This window comes from Salvelinus alpinus, chromosome 9 (assembly GCF_045679555.1).
Source record: "Salvelinus alpinus chromosome 9, SLU_Salpinus.1, whole genome shotgun sequence".
Classification (NCBI taxonomy): Eukaryota; Metazoa; Chordata; class Actinopteri; order Salmoniformes; family Salmonidae; genus Salvelinus; species Salvelinus alpinus.
In genome coordinates, this window is record NC_092094.1 from 28,503,852 (window position 1) to 28,516,319 (window position 12,468).

At 42.3% G+C, this 12,468-nt stretch overlaps 1 protein-coding gene across 5 annotated transcripts in view; it reads left to right on the forward strand.

Moving 5' to 3' along the window:
* Positions 1 to 12,468, forward strand: part of LOC139584590 (ubiquitin-conjugating enzyme E2 H-like) — a 42,196-nt gene that overhangs the window by 12,427 nt on the left and 17,301 nt on the right. Inside the window, exons 1-3 of one of the 5 annotated variants that reach the window (XM_071416619.1) lie at positions 11,624 to 11,700; positions 12,114 to 12,146; positions 12,308 to 12,382. Coding sequence is in view for 3 of the 5 variants with exons in the window: in XM_071416616.1 (XP_071272717.1) it covers positions 12,205 to 12,382 (178 nt within the window). In the remaining 2 variants the exon portion in view is untranslated. Of the gene's footprint in view, positions 1 to 11,616; positions 12,383 to 12,468 lie in introns of those variants that run through there. The other 4 variants (XM_071416617.1, XM_071416615.1, XM_071416618.1 and 1 more) reach the window with 4 other exon arrangements.

Below are 12,468 nucleotides of genomic sequence, written 5' to 3' on the forward strand. Positions count from 1 at the left end.
AAAGGTGCTTCAACAAAGAACTGAGTAAAGAGTCTGAATACTTACACTGCATTCGGGAAGTATTCAGACCCCTTTACTTTTTCCACATTTTGTTATGTTACAGCCTTATTCTAAAATTGATTAAATACTTGGTTTTCCTCATCAATTTACACACAATACCCCATAATGACAAAGCGAAAACAGGTTTATAGAAATGTTTGGAAATATAAAAACAGAAATACCTTATTTACACAAGTATTCAGACCTTTGCTATGAGACTCTAAATTGAGCTCAGGTGCATCCTGTTTCCATTAATCATCCTTGATGTTTCTACAACTTGATTGGAGTCCACCTGTGGTAAATTCAATTGATTGGACATGATTTGGAAAGGCACACATCTGTCTATATAAGGTCCCACAGTTGACAGTGCATGTCAGAGCAAAAACCAAGCCATGAGGTTGAAGGAATTTCCGTAGAGCTCCGAGACAGGATTGTGTTGAGGCACAGATCTGGGGAAGGGTACCAAAAACTTTCTGGAGCATTGAAGGTCCCCAAGAACACAGTGGCCTCCCTCAATCTTGAATGGAAGAAGTTTGGAACCACCAAGACTCTTCCTAGAGCTGGTCGCCCAGCCAAACTGAGCAATCAGGGGAGAAGGGTCTAGGTCAGGGAGGTGTCCTAGAACCCAATGGTCACACTGACAGAGCTCCAGAGTTCCTCTGTGGAGATGGTTGTCCTTTTGGAAGGTTCTTCCATCTCTGCAGCACGCCACCAATCAGGCCTTTATGGTAGTGGCCAAACGGAAGCCACTCCTCAGTAAAAGACACATGACAGCCCGCTTGGAGTTTGCCAGAAGGCACCTGAAGGACTCTCAGACCATGAGAAACAAGATTGAACTAATTTGCCTGAATGCCAAGCTTCACATCTGGAGGAAACCTGGCACCAATTCTTACACATTTTCTGAAGGTACCAACAAATGTTATAGTCATCATAAGAATGTTTTACCATCATATACAGTGGTTGCTCCACTCCCGACCGGTCACATTGTACAGCGCCTGAGTGGCGCAATGGTCTAAGACACTGCATAGAAGTGCAAGCTGTGTTGCTACAGATGCTGGTTCAATACCTGTGCCGGCCTCGACTGGGAGACCCATGAGATGACTGTAGCAACACAACACAGACTGTTTTTGGTTTCTCTCCCTCTAAAAACAGAAATAAATAATTCTAAGTAACAAACTGGCTTTATTTACAAATTAGTAATGTCTCACTCCATGTTCAAGAATGGCCTTGTTCTCGCTCATTTTACGTTATTTGAAAACGAAATCATGCCAACTGCACCAGCATATGGTCTCACAAGGGGTCTGAGGATCTCATCTCGGTACCTAATGGCAGTCAGGCTACCTCTGGCGAGCACATGGAGGGCTGTGCGGCCCCCCAAAGAAATGCCACCCCACACCATGACTGACCCACCGCCAAACCGTTCATGCTGGAGGATGTTGCAGGCAGCAGAACGTTCTCCACGGCGTCTCCAGACTCTGTCACGTCTGTCACATGCGCGTGTGAACCTGCTTTCATCTGTGAAGAGCACAGGGCGCCAGTGGCGAATTTGCCAATCTTGGTGTTCTCTGGCAAATGCCAAACGTCCTGCACGGTGTTGGGCTGTAAGCACAACCCCCACCTGTGGACGTCGGGCCCTCATACCACCCTCATGGAGTCTGTTTCTGACCGTTTGAGCAGACACATGCACAGTTGTGGCCTGCTGGAGGTCATTTTGCAGGGCTCTGGCAGTGCTCCTCCTGCTCCTCCTTGCACAAAGGCGGAGGTAGCGGTCCTGCTGCTGGGTTGTTGCCCTCCTACGGCCTCCTCCACGTCTCCTGATGTACTGGCCTGTCTCCTGGTAGCGCCTCCATGCTCTGGACACTACGCTGACAGACACAGCAAACCTTCTTGCCACAGCTCACATTGATGTGCCATCCTGGATGAGCTGCACTACCTGAGCCACTTGTGTGGGTTGTAGACTCCGTCTCATGCTACCACTAGAGTGAAAGCACCGCCAGCATTCAAAAGTGACCAAAACATCAGCCAGGAAGCATAGGAACTGAGAAGTGGTCTGTGGTCACCCCCTGCAGAACCACTCCTTTATTGGGGGTGTCTTGCTAATTGCCTATAATTTCCACCTGTTGTCTATTCCATTTGCACAACAGCATGTGAAATGTATTGTGAAATGTATTGTCAATCAGTGTTGCTTCCTAAGTGGACAGTTTGATTTCACAGAAGTGTGATTGACTTGGAGTTACATTGTGTTGTAAAGTGTTCCCTTTATTTTTTTGAGCAGTGTATTTTGGTCATGGCTCCCGAGTGGCGCACAATGGGATTGCCTTGCAGTTCTCCATTTGTATCTACTGAAAGTGCGCAAGGCTCAATGCACGAGGGCAGGGGGCACGGGATGGGCCATAGAGCCGCACACAGAAGACAGACTTAGCCCATGGGGAACGGAGGAGGGAGGGAGTTGGACCCCCACCCCGCCACACTGGGTAGCACAGAGCAACACTTTAAGGGGCATTGCACTAATAATGGCGCTGACTAAGGAAACGTTCGCGCTGTTGTAGCAGGTAGCTGGACAATAGACTTGCCTAGATGGAGGGTAGGGGGAGAATTATATCGTAGCACCGTTTTAGCTCTGTTTTGCGCTGCTCTGAGACAAGCATGGGGACTGGTCTTGATAAATCAATGAGATTTTTATTTTGACTGAATCTCAATTTGTGTATTGGTTAGACTAAAATTATGGTGTAGAAATGTCTAGGCAAGTCAGTTAAGAACAAATTCTTATTTACAAGGACAGCTTACTCCTTCCTCCCTGTTGGGGAATTGAACCCCGGTCTCCTGTGTACGACACAGGGATTCTTTAGCTAAATAGCCCAGTACTGTGTAGCCTACTCCCAACCGTCATATTGTACAGCGCTATAGTTTCCATTCCATTCCTAACAGAATATAAACACCATAATATTAATCAAATTAATCCCAAACTCTAAAAGTAATTGGAAAGGTAGATACAAATTATTTGTGACATTGTAGTTACAATAAAGAATGTAAACAAGATGCTGTGCTTTTATTTACAGTAGTGATGGACATCTGGTAGCATTTTGAAAATAGGTTTTCAAACACTTGTAGCCCAATTATCAGGACAATAGACTCTTCATAGCCCGGCTAATTTTGGTGTGAACATCACCCTACCTGCAATGTATTCGATGCTTAAGTACTCTGAAGTGTTACATTTCTAACTCAAAACAGTGGTACAGTATTTTTCATCAACATCTTTATGCTTTCGTTAATAAAATAACTAGAAAAAAGACACTCAAAATGCAGATGGTTATTTAAACTACATTTTAGTTGCAGTTCCACCCTGCTCCACGACCACGGGTAAAACCTTGCTGAGATGATCAATGTATATGTTGCATTGTAGTATCATCAATTTCTCTAGCCAAAATGTCTAAAAAGTTTGGACACACCTACTCATTCCAGAGTTTCTTTTCTTTTTACTATTTTCTACATTGTAGAATTATAGTGATGACATCCCAACTATGAAATAACACATCTTAAGGATCGGCGTTCCGTCAACGGGACAGTTGTAAATCATTCAGCACGTTATGTCAAGATCGCAGATTTTAGAGAAACAACAAATGTCGATAGATATAAGTGTCTTATATCGGCTGAAAGCTTAAATTGTTGTTAATATAACTGCACTGTCCAATATACAGTTCTATTACTGCGAAAAAAAATGCCATGCTATTGTTTGAGGATAGCTCCTAACAACAAAACACTTTATTCAACGCGATAGGTTTGATAAATTCACCTCTGAAGTTGAAATGTGTACTTACATTCTGAAATCTTGCTCTGATTTATCATCCAAAGGGTCCCAGAGATAACATGAAGTGTCGTTTTGTTAGATAAAATCCTTTTTCATATCCTAAAAAGGTCCCTATAGCATGCACAATCGATGTTGAATTTCCACTCGTTCAATTTCCAAAGAAAGGAATCTGTGAAAATCTCACCCTAAACGTTGTTTGAACGAGTCAAATCACGTTCGTATCTATTCTTCAGAGATCCTAGAAGGTAACAAGACTTCCCTATTTCATTAGGGGTGTAGTATATCCTATAGGACACCATATCTGGTCAGAGAGCACCAATTGTCGTCAAACAAAGCTAGCTAGATAGCCAATGAGCTGGGCTTTACGGGAGTATCCGGAAACCATGTATATGTCGTAAAATGTAGCTACTAACCTTGTACGACCGCATGCCTTTTCATTTTGGACAAAATTATAAGAATATTCAGAGTTATGAAAACTGGTTGTTTGCAAATGTTGAATTTATAATATGGCTACTAATACTTGGAAAGCTAAATCAAAGTCCAAGTATACAGATTTGATGATATTCTTGCAGAAAAATGAAATATGAATGTGAATGTCTCCTTCACAATTTGCCCAAATGTACCTGGGGACTTCACACTAAAATTATTGTAGGTCAGTCATTCTTCAAGTTATCCATCTGAAACTTTGCACATACACTGCTGCCATCTTGTTGACACTATCGGAATTACAACCAGAGGGATGGCTAGAACTATGAACTTTCTCTTGCATTTCAAAGACGGTGGTAGAAAAAGACCGGTTGTTTTTTTCTTTGTATTTTCTTCTAACAGATCTATTGTCTTATATTCTCCTATATTCAATTCACATTTCCACAAACTTCAAAGTGTTTCCTTTCAAATGGTACCAAGAATATGCATAACCTTGCTTCAGGGCCTGAGCTACAGGGCAGTTAGATTTGGGTATGTCATTTAGGCGAAAATTTAAAAAAAAGGTGCTATCCCTAAGACGTTTGGGGTTTAAAGGATGGATTTGGGCTGTATCAACTAAATGAGAAGTGGCCTATTGAGTGGGGCAGGGGTCTGTCTGAGGGGTCTGTCTGTATATGCAGGAGACTGGCTGATCTAACAGGCAGCTGGGGCTCCCTGAGCTGAGCTGCTGCAATCTATGTGATGTCTGGGAGAAGGTTCACACACACACAGCACTTTTGAGTGTTGGAAAGGGAGATATACTCTCATCTTGATATTTGAGCATGTTTGTTTTTTGCCTTTGGATATTTAGTGTTTTCTGTGTTTGTGTGCATGCATGTTTATGCACTTGTGGGTGTTCCTGAAGCTTAGCAGCAGGTGGGGTCTGGGTATTGCGGTAAATCCTTCCTTTCTTTTTGTCAAACCAGCATTGTCTGTTGCCTTTACTCAGTCATTAGGACTTGTATGTTAGTCTCTGAGCTCTCAGCTCTCTTTATCTGAAGAGCCTGGTAGAAAAGCCTGCACACAGTAAATTGAGTGTTTTTAGCCCAGCACCTGTGGAGAAATGTGGCATGTCCATGATATCAGCCACCCAGTGTGAGACCTGGCTGGTGTTTACTCTAGGCAGCAGAAGACCTGTGAATGTAGAGTGTGCTCAATGTAGAACACAGCACATGACTGTGTTTGTCAGGCCCTAGTCTCTTCCCTTTGCACCTTCTGGTTCTTTCAGTGTTTGCTTATGTCTGTGGGTGCACCACGGGAGGCTGGTGGCACCTTAATTGGGGATGATGGGCTCATGGAAATGGCAGAATTAGTGGAATGGTATCAAATATATCAAACACGTTGTTTCCAGGTGTTTGATTCCATTTGCTCTGTTCCGGACTTATTATGAGCCATCCTCTCAGCAGCTTCCTGTGTTGTGTGCACAACAGGTTGGACCCTAGGTCTATTTGGGCAACCCCCTGTGGAAAGACAATACCGAGATACACCGTTCCAAACTGCATCATTGTAACCAGGCTTATTTATAGGTCCTGTCTGTTTTAGGTCACCGCTGCCTGCCTTGCCTCCGTCCTTTATTCTAGGCCATTGTTCTTTAACCCGGCTTCTAGGGACCACAGGGTGTGCAGGCTTTTGTTTAAGCCCAACACTAACACACCACCTGATTCAACTAATCAGTGGCATCTGCCCTGTCCTCTAAGTTAGTATTTCCTAAACCCAATAAAAAAACATTTTCTTTAGACCCACAGACACGCAACCACAACCTAAGTGTTAGCCTAGCTGCAACTCAAGACAAGCTAAGTACAACCCAACTGTGGGTCCTCCTGATTGACATGAAAAGACACCATTTTGGTAAAGCTATTTCACCAGGCCCTCTGCTCTGGGTGTAGGTGGAGTCTGTGTTTAACAGACAGGTTATTCCAGGTCTGAGTATAGCTCAGGGTTCATGTTTGCATCTGATTACCATAACAGTGAGGTCAATAGAAGGTCTGTGGCAGTTAGCTATCAGGTTTATATATACAGTGGTCAGAAAAAGTATGTGAACCCTTTGGAAATACCTGGATTTCTGCATAAACTGGTCATACAATTTGATCTGATCTGCATCTAGGTCACAACAATAGACAAACACAGTCTACTTATACTAAAAACACACAAATAATTATATGTTTTCATGTCTTTATTGAACACACCGTGTAAACATTCACAGTGCAGGGTGGAAAAAGTATGTGAACCCTTGGATTTAATAATTGGTTGACCCTCCTTTGGCAGCAATAACCCCAACCACATGTTTTCTGTAGTTGCGGATCAGACCTGCACAGCGGTCAGGAGGAATTTTGGACCATTCCTCTTTACAAAACTGTTTCAGTTCAGCAATATTCTTGGGATGTCTGGTGTGAACGGCTCTCTTGAGGTCATGCCTCAGCATCTCAATCAGGTTGAGGTCAGGATTCTGACTGGGCCACTCCAGAAGGAGTATTTTCTTCTGTCGAAGCCATTCTGTTGATTTACTTCTGTGTTTTGGGTCGTTGTCCTGTTGCATCACCCAACTTCTGTTGAGCTTCAATTGGTGGACAGATAGTCTTACATTCTCCTGCAATATGTCTTGATAAACTTGAATTTCTTTTTCCGTCAATAAGAGCACACTGTACAGGCCTTGAGGCAGCAAAGCAGCCCCAAACCAAGATGCTCCCTTCACCATACTTTACAGTTGGGATGAGGTTTTGATGTTGGTGTGCTGTACCTTTTTTTCTCCACACATAGTGTTGTGTTCTCATTCCAAACAACTCAACTGTAGTTTCATCTGTCCACAGAATATTTTGCCAGTAGCACTGTGGAACATTCAGGTACACTTTTGCAAACTTCAGACGTGCAGCAATGTTTTTTTTGGACAGCAGTGGCTTCTTCTGTGGTGTCCTCCCATGAACACCATTCTTTTTTAGTGTTTTACGTATCATAGACTCATCAACAGATGCTAGCATGTTCCAGAGATTTCTGCAAGTCTTTAGCTGACACTCAAGGATTCTTCTTAACCTCATTGAGCATTCTACGCTGTGCTCTTGCAGTCATCTTTGCAGGATGGCCACTCCTAGGTAGAGTAGGAACAGTGCTGAACTTTGTCCATTTAGACAATTTGTCTTACCGTGTACTGATGAACGTCAAGGCTTTTAGAGATACTTTTGTAACCCTTTCCAGCTTTATGCAAGTCAATAATTATTAATCTTAGGTCTTCTGAGATTTTCTGTTCAAGGCATGGTTCACATTAGGCAATGCTTCTTGTGAATAGCAAATTCACATTTTGTGTTTTATTTTATAGGGCAAGGCAGCTCTAATCAACATCTCCAATCTCGTCTCGTTAATTGGACTCCAGGTTAGCTGACTACGATTAGATTTAAGAGAAGTTATTAGCCTAGGGGTTCACATACTTTTTGCAACCTAAAATGTGAATGTTTAAATTTGTATTATGTATTCAATATAGATAATAGAAATACAATAATTTGTGTGTTTTTAGTTTAACCTCTAACGAGTCACCATCCGGGATCCTCCTCATCAATAAAGCTGACTAGCATAGCCTAGCCTAACGCGACAGGGATATCATATAATATAATTTCATGAAATCACAAGTCCAATACAGCAAATGAAAGAAACATCTTGTGAATCCAGCCATCATTTCTGATTTTTAAAATGTTTTACAGCGAAAACACAATATATATTTATATTAGCTCACCACAATAGCCAAACACACAACGCCATTTATTCACCGCCAACATAGCTTTCACAAAACCCAGAAATAGAGATAAAATTAATCACTAACCTTTGGACAACTTCATCAGATGACAGTCTTATAACATCATGTTATACAATACATTTATGTTTTGTTCGAAAATGTGCATATTTAGAGCTACAAATCCTGGTTTTACATTGTGAATAAGTAGCCATGATGCACCAAATTGTCTGGAGCAATTTTGGACAGTCACGTAATCTAACCAAAAAACTCATCATAAACTTTACTAAAAAATACATGTTGTGCAGCAAATGAAAGATACACTGGTTCTTAATGCAACCGCGGTGTTAGATTAAAAAATAATAATAATAACTTTAGTACAGCATGCAATATTGTGAGACAGCGCCCACCTATTCTCCGCCTTGTTGGAGCCAACATATTCCACAAAAATACGAAATAACATCATAAATATTCTCTTACTTTTGATGATCTTCCATCAGAATGTTATGCAAGGAGTCCTAGTTCCAGAATAAATCGTTGTTTTGTTTTAGAATGTCCATTTCTTCTGTCGAATTAGCAACTTTGGCTAGCCATGTGGAGGGCACATGTCCAAGAATTCTTTGCGCACTGAATGAAAAATTCCCAAATTCCCAATAAACGTCGAATAAACTGGTCAAACTCGGTTGAAAATCCTACTTTAGGATGTTTTTCTCATATGTATCCAATAAAATCAGAGCCGGAGCATTTCGTCGTGTATATGTAACGCATTTCAGAAGACAATGTTAGGTTCCTTGGTGCGCAGTTCAATACTGACAAAAGAGCGGACCTGTCACTCCAAGCTCTCATTCGGTCTCAGATCAAGCTAGACACCCCATTCTACTGCCTGTTGACATCTAGTGGAAGGCGTATGAAGTGCATACAGATCCATAAATATAAGCCAGTTGAATAGGCAGGCCCTGACACAGAGCCGCATTTTCAGAATTTTCACTTCCTGTTTGGAAGTTTGCTGCCAAATGAGTTCTGTTTTACTCACAGATATAATTCAAACAGTTTTAGAAACTTCAGAGTGTTTTCTATCCAATAGTAATAATAATATGCATATTGTATGATCTAGAACAGAGTACGAGGCCGTTTAATTTGGGCACAATGTTTTCCCAAAGTGAAAACAGCGCCCCCTATTAAGAAGTTAAGCACTATGTTTGTCTATTGTTGTGACTTCGATGAAGATCAGATCAAATTTGATGACCAATTTAGACAGAAATCCAGGTAATTCCTAAGGGTTCACATACTTTGTCTTGCCACTGTAGAAGTACAGGTGTGAGCGGCAGATTTCAGATCCTAGGGGCAAGCCGGCAGCCGAGGTGAATGTTGGATGAATCCTTTCCTGCTTCAACTTGCTTTTCAGCCTGTTTGAGCTGTGAGAATGAAGAGGATAAGACTTGAGGTCCCCCCTGAGGAGTGTAAGACACATGAGGTAAAATACATCAACCCATATACAGTACACAACAAGCTAGCATTTTTGCCTTCTAGTGAGCTGGAATAGGCTCTATGACTGCCTTATTGAGAAGGGAAGTTTAGGAGATCATGTCATGTTTTTCATTGGGAAGGAAGTGACAGGATGATGAAACATGGAATAACTCTTGCTACTGGGGTGTGTGTGTGTGTGTGTGTGTCAGGTGAGAGTAACAGACACACTAAGGTCTGGATTCATGTCACACACTCAACATGTCCCTGGATTCTCCTGCTCGGTCACCAACACATCCTGTAATCATGACACATCCTCCCTACAGCAGCACCTTCCTCCCAAGAACCCAAGAACTCATGTTGTTTCTAGTCCCCTTAGTCTGAATGACATATTTCTTCACACGGAAATATCTGGATCATACTGTACTGTGTAGTCACACTGGAAAACAGTGGATGCTACACAACTGCCCAGCACACACACACACACAACCATGTGTCAGCCATGTCTCTGATGCTGCAGAATGGAAACCTTTCTACCCTGGTTGTCTCTCTCTATCTTTCTCTCTCTCTGAGGTTCAGCTGCTGCTGTATGTCAAACTCTCTTCCCCATTTCCTCCTCTTTCAAATTCTCAGTTTTTCTATTTCTCTTTATTTCTTTTCTTTCCCATTATTTTCCCTCCCTGAGCCTTCTCTTTACCCTGGTGAACTAGAACATTGGCCAACTGAGCTGTAACAATTCATTGGTCTAAACAATACCAGGACACAGGTGTCAGAATGTGGAAGGTCATTCCATCCATAAGGCTGGAGAGGCTAACTCAAGCCCCAGAACCCCAGTGATTGATGCCCAGCGTGTAGCATCAGGGCAGGGATCCTCATCAGTCCAGAACCTGGTCTCCCAGAGCCCTAGTTGATGGGACACTGGTAATTTCTTATTGTTTTGGTTCCTATTCTCCCCAGGAGAGAAGCTTATATCTACAGTTAGTTCTGGGTAGAGTCTGAGGTTGTCGTGGGTGTTAGTTCTGGTTAGGTTATATTTACATTTGGTGTTTCTGATCCACTGGTTGACCTTTTCTTCTGACAGCAGGTCACACATTTTGCTGCTGGGATTGCACACTGCAGTATTTCGCCTAACATACAGGAGTTTGTCAATGTGATTTGTTTGAATTCTTTGGGGTTTGTGTAATTTGAGGGATATGTGTCTCTTATATGGTTGTACATTTGGCAGGAGGTTAGAAAGTGCAGCTTGGTTTCCACCTCATTTTGTGGGCAGTGGGCACATATTTTGTCTACTCTTGAGAGCCAGGTCTGCCTATGGCGACCTCGCTCAATATCAACGCTATTATTCAGGTATTCTGCCACTGTGTACTCTCTGTAGGGCCAGATAGAATTCCAGTTTGTTCTGTTTTTTGGTTGATTCTTTCCAATGTGTCAAGTAGTTCTCTTTTTTTATATATATAATTTGGTTGGGTCTAAATTGTGTTGCTGTCCTGGGGTCTGTTTGTATTTGTGAAAAGAGCCCCATAACCAACTGGCTGAGGGGACTCTTCTCTAGGTTCATCTTGCAGGTTAGGGCTTTTTGATGGAAGGTTTGGGCATCACTTTCCTTTAGGTGGTCGTGGAATTTAACGTCACTTTTCTGGATTTTGATCATTAGTGAGTATAGTCCTAATTCTGCTCTGCATGCTTTATTTGGGGTTTTGTGTTGTACTCTGAGAATACTTTTGCAGAATTCTGCATGTAGAGTCTCAATTGGGTATTTGTCCCATTTTGTGAATTCTTGGTTGATGAGTGGACCCCAGACCTCACAGCTATAGAGGGCAATGGTTTCTATAACTGATTGGAGTATATTTCTTGCCAGATCTTAATTGGGATGTCAAATGTTGTGTTCCTTTTGATGGCGTAGAAGGCCCTTCTTTCTCTCACTCACTCACTCATTCACTCACACAGACCACTAATGTCACACTATTTAGTGCACTACTTTGGACCAGTACCATTTCTCCCAACGAATTGTATCTTATTTGTAGCTCATTTAATTTGCTTGCTTACAGACATTTCAACATTTGTTTGTACTGTTTCCCTCTCCTTGTTAGTTAATTTTCAGTTGTGTCTTTTCCTTAACAAGTGCTCAGCATCGAGAGCAAGCATGAGGTCACCATCCTCAGTGGACTCAACGAATTTGTGGTCAAGTTCTACGGCCCACAAGGAAGTAAGTAACCTTGAGCCAGAACGGCTCATAGTGCAGGAGTCTCCTGTTTCTGTAGCACGAGGCAGCTTGATGTACAAGTACACCCCCTGGACCGGATCTATCGCAGGGCAATACCCCGTAATGCTGAGGGCCAACCAGAGATGCATCAGGTCCCATTTTTATAGTCTTCGGTATCCCGGGGCAGCATGTAGCCTAGTGGTTAGAGCATTGAGCCAGTAACCGAAAGGTTGCTGTATCGAATCCTGAGCTGACAAGGTACAAATCTGTCGTTCTGCCCCTGAACAAGGCACTGTTCCCCTGTAGGCCGTCATTGTAAATAAGAATTTGTTCTTAACTGACTTGCCTAGTTAAATAAAGGTTAAATAAAATGAATGACTCAGCCAGGGATTGAACTCACAACCTTCAAATCTCAGGGTGGACACTCTAACCACAAGGCCACTAAGTTGGTAAGTAAGTGTTTTCATAAACATCCTCACTGGCTAATTGTGTCAATGCAAGATATGTATGTTGATATCTGCTATGGTGTGGAGGCAATCTTCCTCCCAGTGTGTGAACATGTGGAGGTATGTGCACGTGTGTGTGTTTCTAATCAAATGTTGTTGTTTAGCACCGTATGAAGGAGGTGTATGGAAGGTTCGAGTAGACCTACCGGACAAATACCCCTTCAAGTCTCCATCTATAGGTACAGTGTGACAATGCATCGGTCACAACACTCTATGTAATATACAATTATAAACACAACTGGTGAAAGCATTATGGAAATGACAG